General features: G+C 35.4%; 1 protein-coding gene across 1 annotated transcript; it reads right to left on the reverse strand.

The window, feature by feature from the left end:
- Nucleotides 1–1612: 1612 nt before the first annotated feature.
- LOC132095296 (N-arachidonyl glycine receptor-like) lies at nucleotides 1613–5053 on the reverse strand. Its single transcript, XM_059500146.1, has 2 exons — nucleotides 4760–5053; nucleotides 1613–3593 (listed from the first exon to the last, which is right to left on the reverse strand). The coding sequence occupies exon 2, from the start codon at nucleotides 3581–3583 to the stop codon at nucleotides 2594–2596; it is 990 nt and encodes a 329-aa protein (XP_059356129.1). The 5' UTR covers nucleotides 3584–3593; nucleotides 4760–5053; the 3' UTR covers nucleotides 1613–2593.
- Between the last annotated feature and the right edge of the window lie 8101 nt (nucleotides 5054–13154).

Below are 13154 nucleotides of genomic sequence, written 5' to 3' on the forward strand. Positions count from 1 at the left end.
AGCAAAACAACCACAGGTGTAGGTATTCATATTAAAGTCTGTTCAAAACAGAAGTTGTGGCTGAATTTACTTTAGTAGTGTGACACACTGCCAAGTGAAAAGGAATAATGACAGGGGGAAAAAATAGACAGCGAGATAGATTTTAGAATGAAGGTCACTATACATTTTCAGATTTAGATTTAAAATGATTAATAAAGATCGCAACAACATTTTTCTCCTGTGGACAAATACTAGTAATGTGCGTTAACAAAGTATATGTAGCATTTTTGATTGCATTTGGACTTTAACATGCCATATGAACATGTTCCAAAAAGCTTGACGATTTCCCAAACACACCTACTGCTCCTCCATCTGCAGCTGAATGAGTCTGAAGTTGCCTTGTTAGACTGCTTAAGAAAAGCAGAGCAATGTTTTTAAAGCACCACAGTGTTTACAGTCTTCAGGAGTAACTGCCTGTTTCTGAATATTAAACTTGGATTGAAGACAATATTGAAGAAAAGTATATATCAATTTTAATTAAGCTTAATCAAGTAAAGTGCAGGGTATACATTAAGTGTATTGGTATTTGATGCATAACAGATTGATAGTTTTTTTTACAGCATAATTCTTTCCGTTTAAAATGTATATGAATATAGAAGGTCTTATAATCAGTCACCATCATTTTTTTCATGTTTTTTTCATGTAAATTATCCTGCAATTTGGCATTTTAAAAAATTACAAATATTACATACATTCTCTCAGTAATTATTAGGTCACAAAAGCTGCAAAACATGAGGAGTGATTATAACAGAATTAGAAAAGAAACACTTAGATCGGATATAACCACAGGTTGTGTCTTTCTTCCCAAAGAAGAAATCAGTCCATCTGTCAGCAGTCACATATTTTATGGAAAGTTAAAGAAAACATAGAGAAAATTATAATTGAAATATCATTTAAAACTATAAGCAGATATAATGAGACTTTCAAGTAATTTGTTAACATTACATGACACCACCTGATGGTGATATTGAGATAAAACACTGTGAGAGAAGCATTAATGTGTCCTGGTCAGTAGCGCCACCTGCTGGCGTTTTATATACTACAGGTCAAGTTTACTGTCATGTGCTGTGCCAAAATCCTGTTTCAGTTCGGTTTAAATTGTAATCAGCTTGTATTAAACAAAATGGTGCAGAATGTATGTGTGTGATGAATCTTTTTTTTTTTTTTTTTTTTTCATAAAATACCAAAATAATTTGAGATAAAGTTCTCTTACGTAATTTTCCCTTTTGGGGAAATTTAATTAGCATTCTATCCCACACTGAAAGGTTTTACACTTCTAAAAGGACCAAATATACATATGCACTCCTTTTGAACTAACCTCTTCAAAGACATTCGCTGTTACTGAAGATCATACTTGGTATGAATAAGAAAGCATGCTTAGCAAAAGACATGTTCTGCACAGATTGCACAAAGACTGCAAAGAAAGTTTTGCAATGCAAACTATTTCAAAGACCTTACTGTGATAATGTAACAACGCGGGGGAGGGGGGTATTTTTATAAATGAATTTTTAAGTTAAGAAATTTCTTTTCTTTTTTTTCTTTTTCTTAACTTGAAATATTTGAGTAAGCCAACTATTAAACTATTAAACTACAACTATTAAAAACTATAAAAAATGTAAAATTGTCTGGTTATCTCAGTTTAAATATGCCTAGTAGTGGAAAATTAATGTAAATTCAATTAATTTGCTATAACTAGCTAATTCAGTAAACGCTAACTTGTTAATAGGTAAAGCAATGCTTTAATTAGTAGATTGCTGAATGAGGCAGTAAGGAACATTTATAAACCAAACTCATGCTTCACTCGTTGCCATGATGGTATTGAACACTACTAAATCTCCCATAACATAATTTTACCTTTTACCCTTCATTTTCAATTCATTAAATTCAAAACAATGAAACAATTCAGATTACTTAATATATTATGTCGTTTCAAGTTCGAAATACTCATTCAATTGAATACAAATTAATTTGTTAAAAGTAAATAGTTTAATTCATATTTACCTTACTCAAACACAAATTCATTGTTTTGAGCACTCGGGTTTATATACAGTGCATCCCCATTCTGGCCTAATTTTTTATATGCATACAAGAAAACTATTAAAAATGTCATAAATATTACATTATATGTGGCTCTAACTGTAGCATCCCAATTTATAACTTGAATTTTACTCGATTTTAAAAACTCTCGATTTTTCAAATAGCCCACGCACTTGCAGCATGAAACACAACCACTGAAAAAATAGTTTGTTATATGGTGGTGTTCACACATAAAGTTATTATGCTGTGTGTGGTGATGCGTATTTGGCAGCAAAACTGATAAAAGTTTCACTTTATGCAAATGAGCAATGATGCAATGCAGTAGTCAATGAAGACACTGGAGCACATGTGATCCGTCTTTTGAGTTGACTGCATATTAACTGCAGAGCTGCTGTTACTGTGAGCAGTTTCACTATTTAGTATAACCGTTCATCTTGATCTTCAGTTCTGTCATTTAATTTCAAACACTGACATGTTTACATTCAGTTTACATTGTTACCATCAGCTGTGTTATTCCTCAGATCATGGCACTGGTCAGGTTGCTGACCGAGCGAATGCTGTTGGTGTGAAGGCTCTTCCTGCGAACGCTCCTCAGGTAGTTTCTGTACAAGACCACGCTGATCACACGGTCCTGAAACTGCTTCGACACAATGTAGAAAAGTATGATGTCCAGCACTGTGCTGGCGTTCATCAGGAAGGTGGTGAAGGCCCCCCAGGTGTTGTAACCCCTCTCACTGCTGGCCAGCAGCATGGACACAAAACAGATGTGAAAAGGCACAAAGCACACCAGCACCTGAACGATCAGTGTGATGATGATCCGGATGGACTTCTGCTTGACTTTGGGCTTCAGTTTGGACGTGCGGCCATGGATGAGGTTGTCCACAATGATCATGTAACAGCCCACCATGATGCACACTGGCACCAGGAAGAAAAAGACGATACGCGTGAAGTTGACGGGATTGTCACGGCGCAAGTAGATGATGTCGTGCATCTTGATGCAAGTGGTATAGTTTGTGTTGCGGTCAGGGTCTTCCTCCAGGAAAACAAGTGGAGCTGTGCTGCCCAGGGTCATGATCCAGACTCCCGCACAGGACAGCAAGGCTTTACGGACGCTTTTTAGTTCTCGAGTGTGTCGCGGCTGCACTATGGCCACATAGCGATCTGTGCTAATGAGAGCGAAGAGCCACAAGGCCAAGCATGGATAGAGCACTGTTATTGCGGCGTTAATCCTGCAGAACACGTCTCCGAAGGGCCAGTAGTCTTGACTGTAGTAGAACATTCGAAAAGGCAGCAGTAAGATAAATATCAAGTCCACTAATGCTACATTGATCATGTAAACAGTGATGGAGTTCCGTCTTTTAGTGGTCAAGGCAAAGACCCAAAGTGCGGTCAGGTTGACCACTGTGCCTATGATGAATATAATGCCATAAAACACTAGGCTAACAGTCCGGTACACTTGATGGGCATGGTCTTCCATGATGTCTGGCGAAGATCTGTTATGATCCATTGTGGTTTGCCTGATTTGACCATAAAAAAGAAACCAATGTAAAACAGTAGTTTTTGATAACTGTTTCAGAGTTGAAAAAAAAAAAAGTTATAGACCTTAGTCAGGGTAGCACTATGTTTAATTTGTGACAGGAATGAAAATGAGGCTGTGAGGGATGGAAGTACAGCTTGTTCAATGGATTGTACCAATTGTTCAGCTGATGAACCATCCTTCTAAAGTAGACAAAATGCCATAAATGGTTTTAAAAGTTTATACATTGCGTGCCATTGTAAAGACTGTAAGTCTAACCCTGACAGCTCATTTTCATCCCTATAAAATTCTGTATGGCCTCTACACTAAGGCCTATTCAAACTTATCTTACAGTTGTAACTTATTTCTAAAAACTCTGTAGTATTATTATTATTTTTTATTTTTTTGTAGTTTCTTGTAACTGTGACCTTGTGTATTGCAATAGTCACTATGTGACTATATCTTATTTTAAACTCACAATGTTTTCTACTCAATTTTATATATTTTTTTACTTACACCAAATAGAATAGTAACATAGAAACATAAACAAGACTTTCTTTACATTTAGGAAGATGTTTTAAAGGAACAGTTCATACAAGTACAAAAATATTAAACAACATGAGGTGAGTACATGATGACAGAATTGTCATTTTGTGGGAAACATCTTTGTAAGACATACCACTTTTTCTTTTTGAGGGTTAGTAAAAAAATGTTAAGACGGGTTTTAAAAAAGAGAAGTGAAAGACAGTCCTTCTCAAATATACAGTAAGTGTTAAGGTACAAAAAAAGGAAAGAAAACAAAACAAAAAACTAACAAAATGTTAAATATTAGTCGGTATACCAATTTATCAGATAAAGGAAGAATGCTACTTCTACTACAATTCTTAGTTATTTATTGTTTTGGCTTATTTGAATCAGAAATCTGTGCAGCATTCATTTACATTCATCAGCAGTCATCCTGTAACCTAAAATGATCAATCTACAAAAGTTTGTGAATATATAAACTGCTGATAAATGTTCTACTTAACTATTCAGCTTCATATAGAAACCACATTTGATCTACAACATAGTCTTCTGATATGACTGGCTGTTTGTAAAACTGATGAGTTTTCAATGGCCACATTTTGTTCTACAAGATTACAAAGTAAAAAAATTAAAGGTACCAACCTCAGAGATCCATGTTGTTGGCATCGTAACTGTTCTGAGGGCTGTACGGTGGTTGACTATAATGTGCCCTCGCAGCCGAGCTTCGATCTAACAGAGGAAGTCATGAAGCAAGTGCCTTTATTTAGATTAGAATTTTTCTTTTGGTTTCTGTGAAGCCCCTTCACTTCCTGTAATGCATGTAGTGATGGAGAATATATCTCAATAGCAAACACTATGTCATATGCAGTTTGAGAGCAGTGGAGAAGTAAAGATGTGACAGGTTTGGATGCTGGTTATTGATTGGGAAAATAGGGTTTGTCACACAGCATTAGCTCTCTTGGGAGCAGCACACAGCAGGTGGCAACAGAAGGCATCTGGTGTTGAAGAGTTTTAATTAAACACAGGATGCTGAGGTTGGTGGTGTATAAACAGGAAATGAGATCTTTGTAATATAGGTTTGAGACAGCATCTCATCTTAAAGGGGTCATATGATGTGGCTAAAAAGAACATTATTTTGTGTATTTGGTGTAATGAAATGTGTTTATGCAGTTTAAGATTCCAAAAACACATTAGTTTCCACATAACATACATTACTGTTTCTCCTCTATGCCCTGCCTTTCTGAAACGCATCGATTTTTACAAAGCTCATGAGCTATTTTACGGCACTAAATGATAATACTGCAACTTGTGATACGTGTAAAACCAGAAAAAAGGGAGAGATTTTTGTTATTCTTTATTTATTTATTTTTAAGTCTGTAAAGAATTAATTCTACAGTGCCTAATAACTAATAATTTTGTGGACTTCAATACATTAATAAAAAATATTGCCTAAATAATCATTCATTCACCTCAGAAATAAAGACATACTGCTCTCCCCTACACAAAAGTATTTTTTTTTTAAGTAAAAAGTATCGTATTGGTATCGGCAATACTGACCATATATGTATTTGGCATCGGATCGATACCAAATTTTGCAGTATCGCCCACCACTAGAGTTCAGTGCCTTGCTCAAGGGCACTTCAGCCATGGGTATTGAAAGTGTAAGAGAGCACTGTTCATTCACTCCCTCCCACCTACATCTCCTGCCGGCACTGAGACTCAAACCTGCAACCTTCTGGTTACAAGTCCAACTCTCTAAGCATTAGGCCACAGCTACCCCAAAATTGTGTCCTCTTTTGGAAAGCCAAACAAAGTATTTCTACAGTGGCCGAGAGAGCTCAATGCGCTTGCAACTTCAGAAAACACAAGCAAATAGAAAAAGCACCAGCAAATCAAGAAAACATCTTCATCAATTTGACAACACATGCACTGCAAATGCTCATAACGCAACCAAATAAAGAAACACACTGCAAATACCCAGAACACAACCAAATAAAGAAATGCAAATGCTCACACCATAACCAAATAAAAAAACTGTTTGAAGTGAATTTTGCAGTGCTTTATTTGGTTGTGTTGTGAGCACTAGCAGTGTGCATGTTGTCAAATTGAGGAAGTTGTTTTCTTTTTGGAGAAGAACAAGAAACTAGAGAAACTTTGATCGGATGCTCCATGCCATGCTTAACTCCTCATTTTGCCTCTGTAGTGCTTGGCTCCATAATCGCTGCTTGCATCTATATTTACTGTTGTTGTTGTTTTTCTGTGACTTACTTGTGGTAACAAAACCCACACGAGTGGAGTGTTCCAGCAGCTACACTACAGCCGGAAGTTTAATATTCAAATGTGTGAAAGAACGCACTTTAAAAACAGCAACACTAAAACACTGTAATATGTGTAGTACATTCATATTCTCCATCATTGTGTTCTGTTACTGTTACTTCTAATATTCGTGCCAATGTGACATGACACCTACACTGTACATCGACTGATTCATTCACCCTCGAAAACACTGCCTGACATTTCCTCTGCTCAAAAAAACGCCCACATCAGGAAGTCACTTTAGTTTTAACTTACCCAAATGTGGATTACTTACACACAATCATCGTTCTCTTAACAGATCTGTAGTAGAAACCTGGGGATTTTTGTTTTTGTTGAGATTCTTGTGAAAGTAAAGAGAAATGAACTGTAAAATGAGGAACGTCTGCATGGTCTCTGAGTGCACGTAGACATTTTTTCACTTCCCCCCTATTAAAAAAAGAGGAAAAAAGGGAAGTCCTATAAACAACCATAATTTAAATAATATATTTATTTTACTTTTCTTCCCAGTTTCATACACTCCTAAAAATAAAGTTGATTAAAAGGTTCTTCACAGTAATGCCGTATGGCCTGTGTATCAAAAGGCACAGTTTTGAGCATCTTGAAGGAATGTAGTGGATGTATTAGATGGGTATCTGGCTTGTATTTTCTGGCATTTAGTCATATAGCCATTAAATATTACAAATATTAGAATATTTTATATGAAGTTATGAAAGCACTCTTTCCATAAGTATACTCATATAACTTAAGAGCTTGACAATACAAATGAATGTATACAATCTGGGCAATGCAAATAAGACTCCCGACATGCCTTATAAGCCGGTCACTTTTCATCCAAAAGATTAATGAATGAGTCAGTGTTTTTTTATATATTAATGATTTCATTACCAATGCCATACATAGCATTATAGATTCTAGAGAAGTGAATATTATAGTTCTAGAGAAGGGACACCTGAATAATGATGTAATCTCATTGTTTGTGTAGACTTATATGGAAATATGAGATGAAGGCCCTAGAGACGGACTTGAGATGCAGAAACTGAGGCACTGTGATCTGAGCTGTCATACATAACAAGTAATGCATAATATGGGGTTAATTTTGAATGGGTTTTATGTTCCTATAATACTAGGAGATAAAGGTAGATGGGTAAACAGATCAACTTAATAAAGTCATTATTATAATTAGATAATATAAAACATAGTTTGTTTTATAGACTTTTTTACTGTATCAGACAGGGAATCTCCAGGCCTAAAGTGTAAAATATTTTTCTATCTTTCTTATGAAGGTTCAGAATTTTGTGTGTGTCCCTTTTCCTGTAAAAAAAAGAGATCATTTCAAGGAGGTTTGAAGCAACACAGCAACTTCCATATATTTTTGCAAAGTTTAGCAAACCACAACTCCCCCTGCATCTGCTGTTCTGCTTCTCTGGGGTCTTGGTCAAGTTGCCTCGTATTTGTCTTGAACTTTTTCCTGTTTTTTTCTGTGGTGTCACTGTAACACTCTTTCACTTCACTTTAGCAGCTAAACTATTTGACCAATTGTCATACTAATTATTTTGATGCAGTTAAGAAACTATTTTCAGTCAACTGACCAATCACAACTAGTTTTATAATGATAATAAACAAATTAATCTACAAACTTCTCTATTTTACCACTCTGGTTTTTCATCATGAACTGATGGAGCACCATGATATGATATGATATGATATATCAATATAAGCATGCAGAAAGTTTCCCATGTAAAAGGCAAGAAGTGATATCTGTTGCATTGTTCATAATCTTCACTTTTGGCTTTGTGCCTCCCTCTTCTGGCTATTTGTTGTCATTGCATTGTATTCAAGACTAAAATATTTGGATCAGTCACTGTAAATGGACAGATTATTATTATTATTATTTTTTTTAAAGACTGGTCATAACTTTAAAGTTGGTTATATAAAATGTATATTCAGTTGAATCCAAAAAAAAGGACTTACCAGATGGCTAACTACTATCTGGTCAGAGGGCAACAAGCCAATACAGGCGCTGGTCATATAATTAGAATATCATCAGAAAGTTGATTTATTTCACTAATTCCATTAAAAAGTGAAACTTGTATATTATATTCATTCATTACACACAGACTGATATATTTCAACTGTTTATTTCTTTTAATTTTGATGATTATATCTGACACCTAAGGAAAATCCCAAATTCAATATCTCAGAAAATTTGAATATAACTTAAGACCAAAACAAAGAAAGGATTTTTAGAAATCTTGGCCAACTGAAAAGTATGAACATGAAAAGTATGAGCATGTACAGCACTCAATACTTAGTTGGGGCTCCTTTTGCCTGAATTACGGCAGCAATGCGGCTTGGCATGGAGTCGATCAGTCTGTGGCACTGCTCAGGTGTTATGAGAGCGCAGGTTGCTCTGATAGTGGCCTTCAGCTCTTCTATACTTAGTTGGGTCTCCTTTTGCCTGAATTACTGCAGCTATGTGTCGTGGCATGGAGTCGATCAGTCTGTGGCACTGCTCAGGTGTTATGAGAGCCCAGGTTGCTCTGATAGTGGCCTTCAGTTCTTCTGCATTCTTGGGTCTGGCATATCGCATCTTCCTCTTCACAATACCCCATAGATTTTCTGTGGGGTTAAGGTCAGGTGAGTTTGCTGGCCAATTAAGAACAGGGATACCATGGTTCTTAAACCAGGTACTGGTAGTTTTGGCACTGTGTGCAGGTGCCAAGTCCTGTTGGAAAATTAATTCTGCATTTCCATAAAGTTGGTCAGGAGCAGGAATCATGAAGTGCTCTAAAACGTCCTGGTTTACAGCTGTGTTGACCTTGGACCTCAGAAAACACAGTGGACCAACACCAGCAGATGATGTGGCACCCCAAACCATCACTGACTGTGGAAACTTTAAACTGGACCTCAAGCAACGTGGATTGTGTGCCTCTCCTCTCTTCCTCCAGACTCTGGGACCCTGATTTCCAAAGGAAATGCTAAATTTACTTTCATCAGAGAACATAACTTTGGACCACTCAGCAGCAGTCCAGTCCTTTTTGAAGCGAGGCACTTCTGACGCTGTCTGTTGTTCAAGAGTAGATTGACACAATGAATGTGACAGCTGAAACCCATGTCTTGCATACGTCTGTGTGTAGTGGTTCTTGAAGCACTGACTCCAGCTGCAGTCCACTCTTTGTAAATCTCCCCCACATTATTCAATGGGTTTTATTTCACAATCCTCTCCAGGGTGTGGTTATCCCTATTGCTTTTAGACTTTTTTCTGCCAGATCTTTTCCTTCCCTTCGCCTCTCTATTAATGTGCTTGGACACAGAGCTTTGTGAACAGCGAGCCTCTTTTGCAATGACCTTTTGTGTCTTGCCCCCCTTGTGCAAGGTGTCAATTGTCGTCTTTTGGACAACTGTCAAGTCAGCAGTCTTCCCAATGATTGAGTAGCCTACAGAACTAGAATGAGACATGGCTTTGCAGGTGTTTTGAGTTAATTAGCTGATTAGTGTGGTAACAGGTGTCTTCAATATTGAACCTTTTCAAAATATTCTAATTTTCTGAGATACTGAATTTGGCATTTTCCTTAGTTGTCAGTTATAATAATCAAAAATAAAATAAATAAACATTTGAAATATATCAGTCTGTGTGCAATGAATGAATATAATATAAAAGTTTCACTTTTTGAATGGAATTAGTGAAATAAATCAACTTTTTGATAATATTATAATTATATGACCAACACCTGTACTTGTAAACAAACACACACACGCACACAATGGCACCATTTCACCAGAATACATTTTAACTCCACCATTAGCCTGTATATTTTCTCAAGTTGATTGTTGTAGAAAGATTATCCTTTTGTAATACTAGCCACTGCAACTTAACTTTTGAACTAAAGCAGGGTTGCCAACACTTACGCATTTGGCATCAGACACGCTCCCAGGCTCTGTCTCATGCTTTCACTATGTCCATGTAAGCTAAATCTTATGCCAAATTGGCAACCCTACTTGCAAAATGAAACAAATACTCAGCTTTTTATATTTTGCATGTTTTAATACTAAATTCAAACAATAAATACCGTAATGTGGCACTTAATTTGCCATTAATGTAGTGATTCAGAGCCATCAAAACACTCAGTTGCGACAAGCATCGATCTCGCCGGCATCGCCACACAGTCACGTGGTTCACGGAGCTCTCCAAACAAACCAGCGTTGACAATACATTGTCCAGCATAAGACAGCTTCATTATACAGGTATTTGCAGCTATTTTTGGTAAACATTACAGCATATTATACATTGATTATTACGTTGATGGCATTTACTGTATCATTTTATTCTGGAGAGTGATGGAGAAGCAACATTAATATGGTTTTCTTAACCCTCGGGTATTGCTTATAATGTGACCATACAGCTTAATATTTTTTTCAGTTAAAAAAGTTGTATAGTTTGGTTCAATAATATTTATTTAATATTTTGAGGAGATCTTCTGGTACTAAATACTATTGGTCCATTAGCCTAATGACTTAAAATATATATTTATAATATTTATATTATTTATATAGAAATTAATGTAGTATTTAAGGTTAAAAAAGAGAAAATGGTTTTAAATTCCAATGCAAAGAGGCAAATTCGAGTAATTTTGTGGTCATAAAAAAATAATAATTTGTAATGACATGGTTTACCCACCAGGTAGTTGTATGGCTCTTTACTAAATATATCTAGAATATTATGTCATACTTTCTTACTTATTTTTAAGTTCTTCATTTGAATAAATATTTAGACATGATAAAACACTAGATTTTTACATGAGAAATAAAAAAAAAGTTAATAACTTGAATCCTTTTTTAATTATACTCGCACAATGGCACACAATGAATGCTCGCAAATACTGAAATTAAGTTTAAATGGTGCTAAATAATATAAAATATTTTTATCCCTTATATGTACAGTATACACGTATTGATATTGAATCTACATCGAAATAACCCCCCAAATAAAACAGTATTTTATACCCTGTGCACCCCCTAGTGGACAACAGAGATACTATTGCTTTAGCAGGTACTTTTGTCTGTAAATAATTATTACAGTTCATTGCATTTACATTGGCCCTAATAATCTGTTTTTATGTTGGACTAGTAATAAATAATAAATAAAGTAAATAAAAAAGCCACAATTAACATGTAAACCTGATAACTTTATTTACCGTTCATTTATTTAACGTTTCAACAACACTGTTGAAATTCATCAGTCAGAATGATTTAATTCTTTCCAATTGTAACAAAAGGTGCCCATGTAAACATCTAGTTGTTGGTCAAAATTAAATAACATAATTTAAATTCTAATTGATCCATCTTGATCATATGTTGCTTTAAAATAGTTCCAAATTGAACATAATAAATTCAGGCAAGTCTTGTTGTGTGCTTTGGAAGCTCATCTGGCTGATTTAAATATATGATGACATTGTCAGTGTGATTCCCAGGTTTATCATCCTGAGACACTATTAATGCTGCATAAGAAACATTGAGATAAAAGTGTGACTCTTTCCAGTAAGACAGCTCACTTAAGGGGGTTTTGGTCATGATTGTTATTGCTCACTTATGTGCACGGTACATTATAATATTACGTGCTTGTGCTGTACTATTTAAGGACAACTAAAATCACCAACCATTAGCATACATCTAAAGTCAGAGACCTCAGTCAAAACAAAAAGAGTAATTCAGTGACTCACTGGTCACATCTCAGTGTTGGAATGATTAAGTATCAAAAGTGTCTGGATGACTGGAATCAGAAAATTTTAGTCACTGGTGTAAACTGAAATCATCCCAAGCACTGTTTCTTGGTACTTGGTACGAGATTGCTGTAGCATGTCACTGCATATATATATATATATATATATATATATATATATATATATATATATAGGTCACAAAACTGACTTTTGGAAGTTCCTAGGATAGCAAAGTCCACTAAAGGAGGTAGAGCTTTTTCGCATTTGGCTCCCAAACTCTGGAATAGCCTTCCTGATAATGTTTGGGGTTCACACACACTCTCTCTGTTTAAATCTAGACTAAAAACACATCTGTTTCACCAAGCATTCAAATAATGCATCTCATAATTTGTGACTGCAGTTGTATATGATCAAAGGCACATTATTATTCTTTAGCTTGGGTTAAACAATTAATTTTACTTGGTTGGAACAGCAGCTACACTGATTATGTCTCTATTTGTTTCTTTGTTTTGCCACGGGATTTACACAAGCTCCAGTCTGGATCCAGAACGCCTGAGAAAGAGATGATGCCAACCCCTCAGAGGACCTCAGATGATGCTACCCCGAAACAACATACAGAACTACCAAATAATGCTGCATGTGTGATTGCATCATATAATAATTGCTGTTCATAGTGTTGTATTAATTTTTCAGAAAATTGCCATGTGCACATAAACTGACAGTCACCACTGACTTCTAAATATTGTAGAAACTTAATTTTCTGTAAAGTTGCTTTCCAATGATTTGTATCGTACAAAGCGCTATTCAAATAAACTTGAATATATATATATATGCTATTTCAGCTATATTTAGGGCCCAAGGACAGTTGCTCCATTTATTATTATTATTATTATTATTATTATTATTATTATTATTATTATTATTATTATTATTATCCAAAATAAATCGCATTTTGAGACCCTAAACATGCTCATGAAATTTTGCACACACTCCAGAAGTGG

This window comes from Carassius carassius, chromosome 19 (assembly GCF_963082965.1).
Source record: "Carassius carassius chromosome 19, fCarCar2.1, whole genome shotgun sequence".
In the NCBI taxonomy this organism is placed as follows: domain Eukaryota; kingdom Metazoa; phylum Chordata; class Actinopteri; order Cypriniformes; family Cyprinidae; genus Carassius; species Carassius carassius.

Coding starts and splice junctions, on each gene's coding strand:
- LOC132095296 (XM_059500146.1), bottom strand. CDS start 3,583: ATGGATCATAACAGATCTTCGCCAGACATCATGGAAGACCATGCCCAT.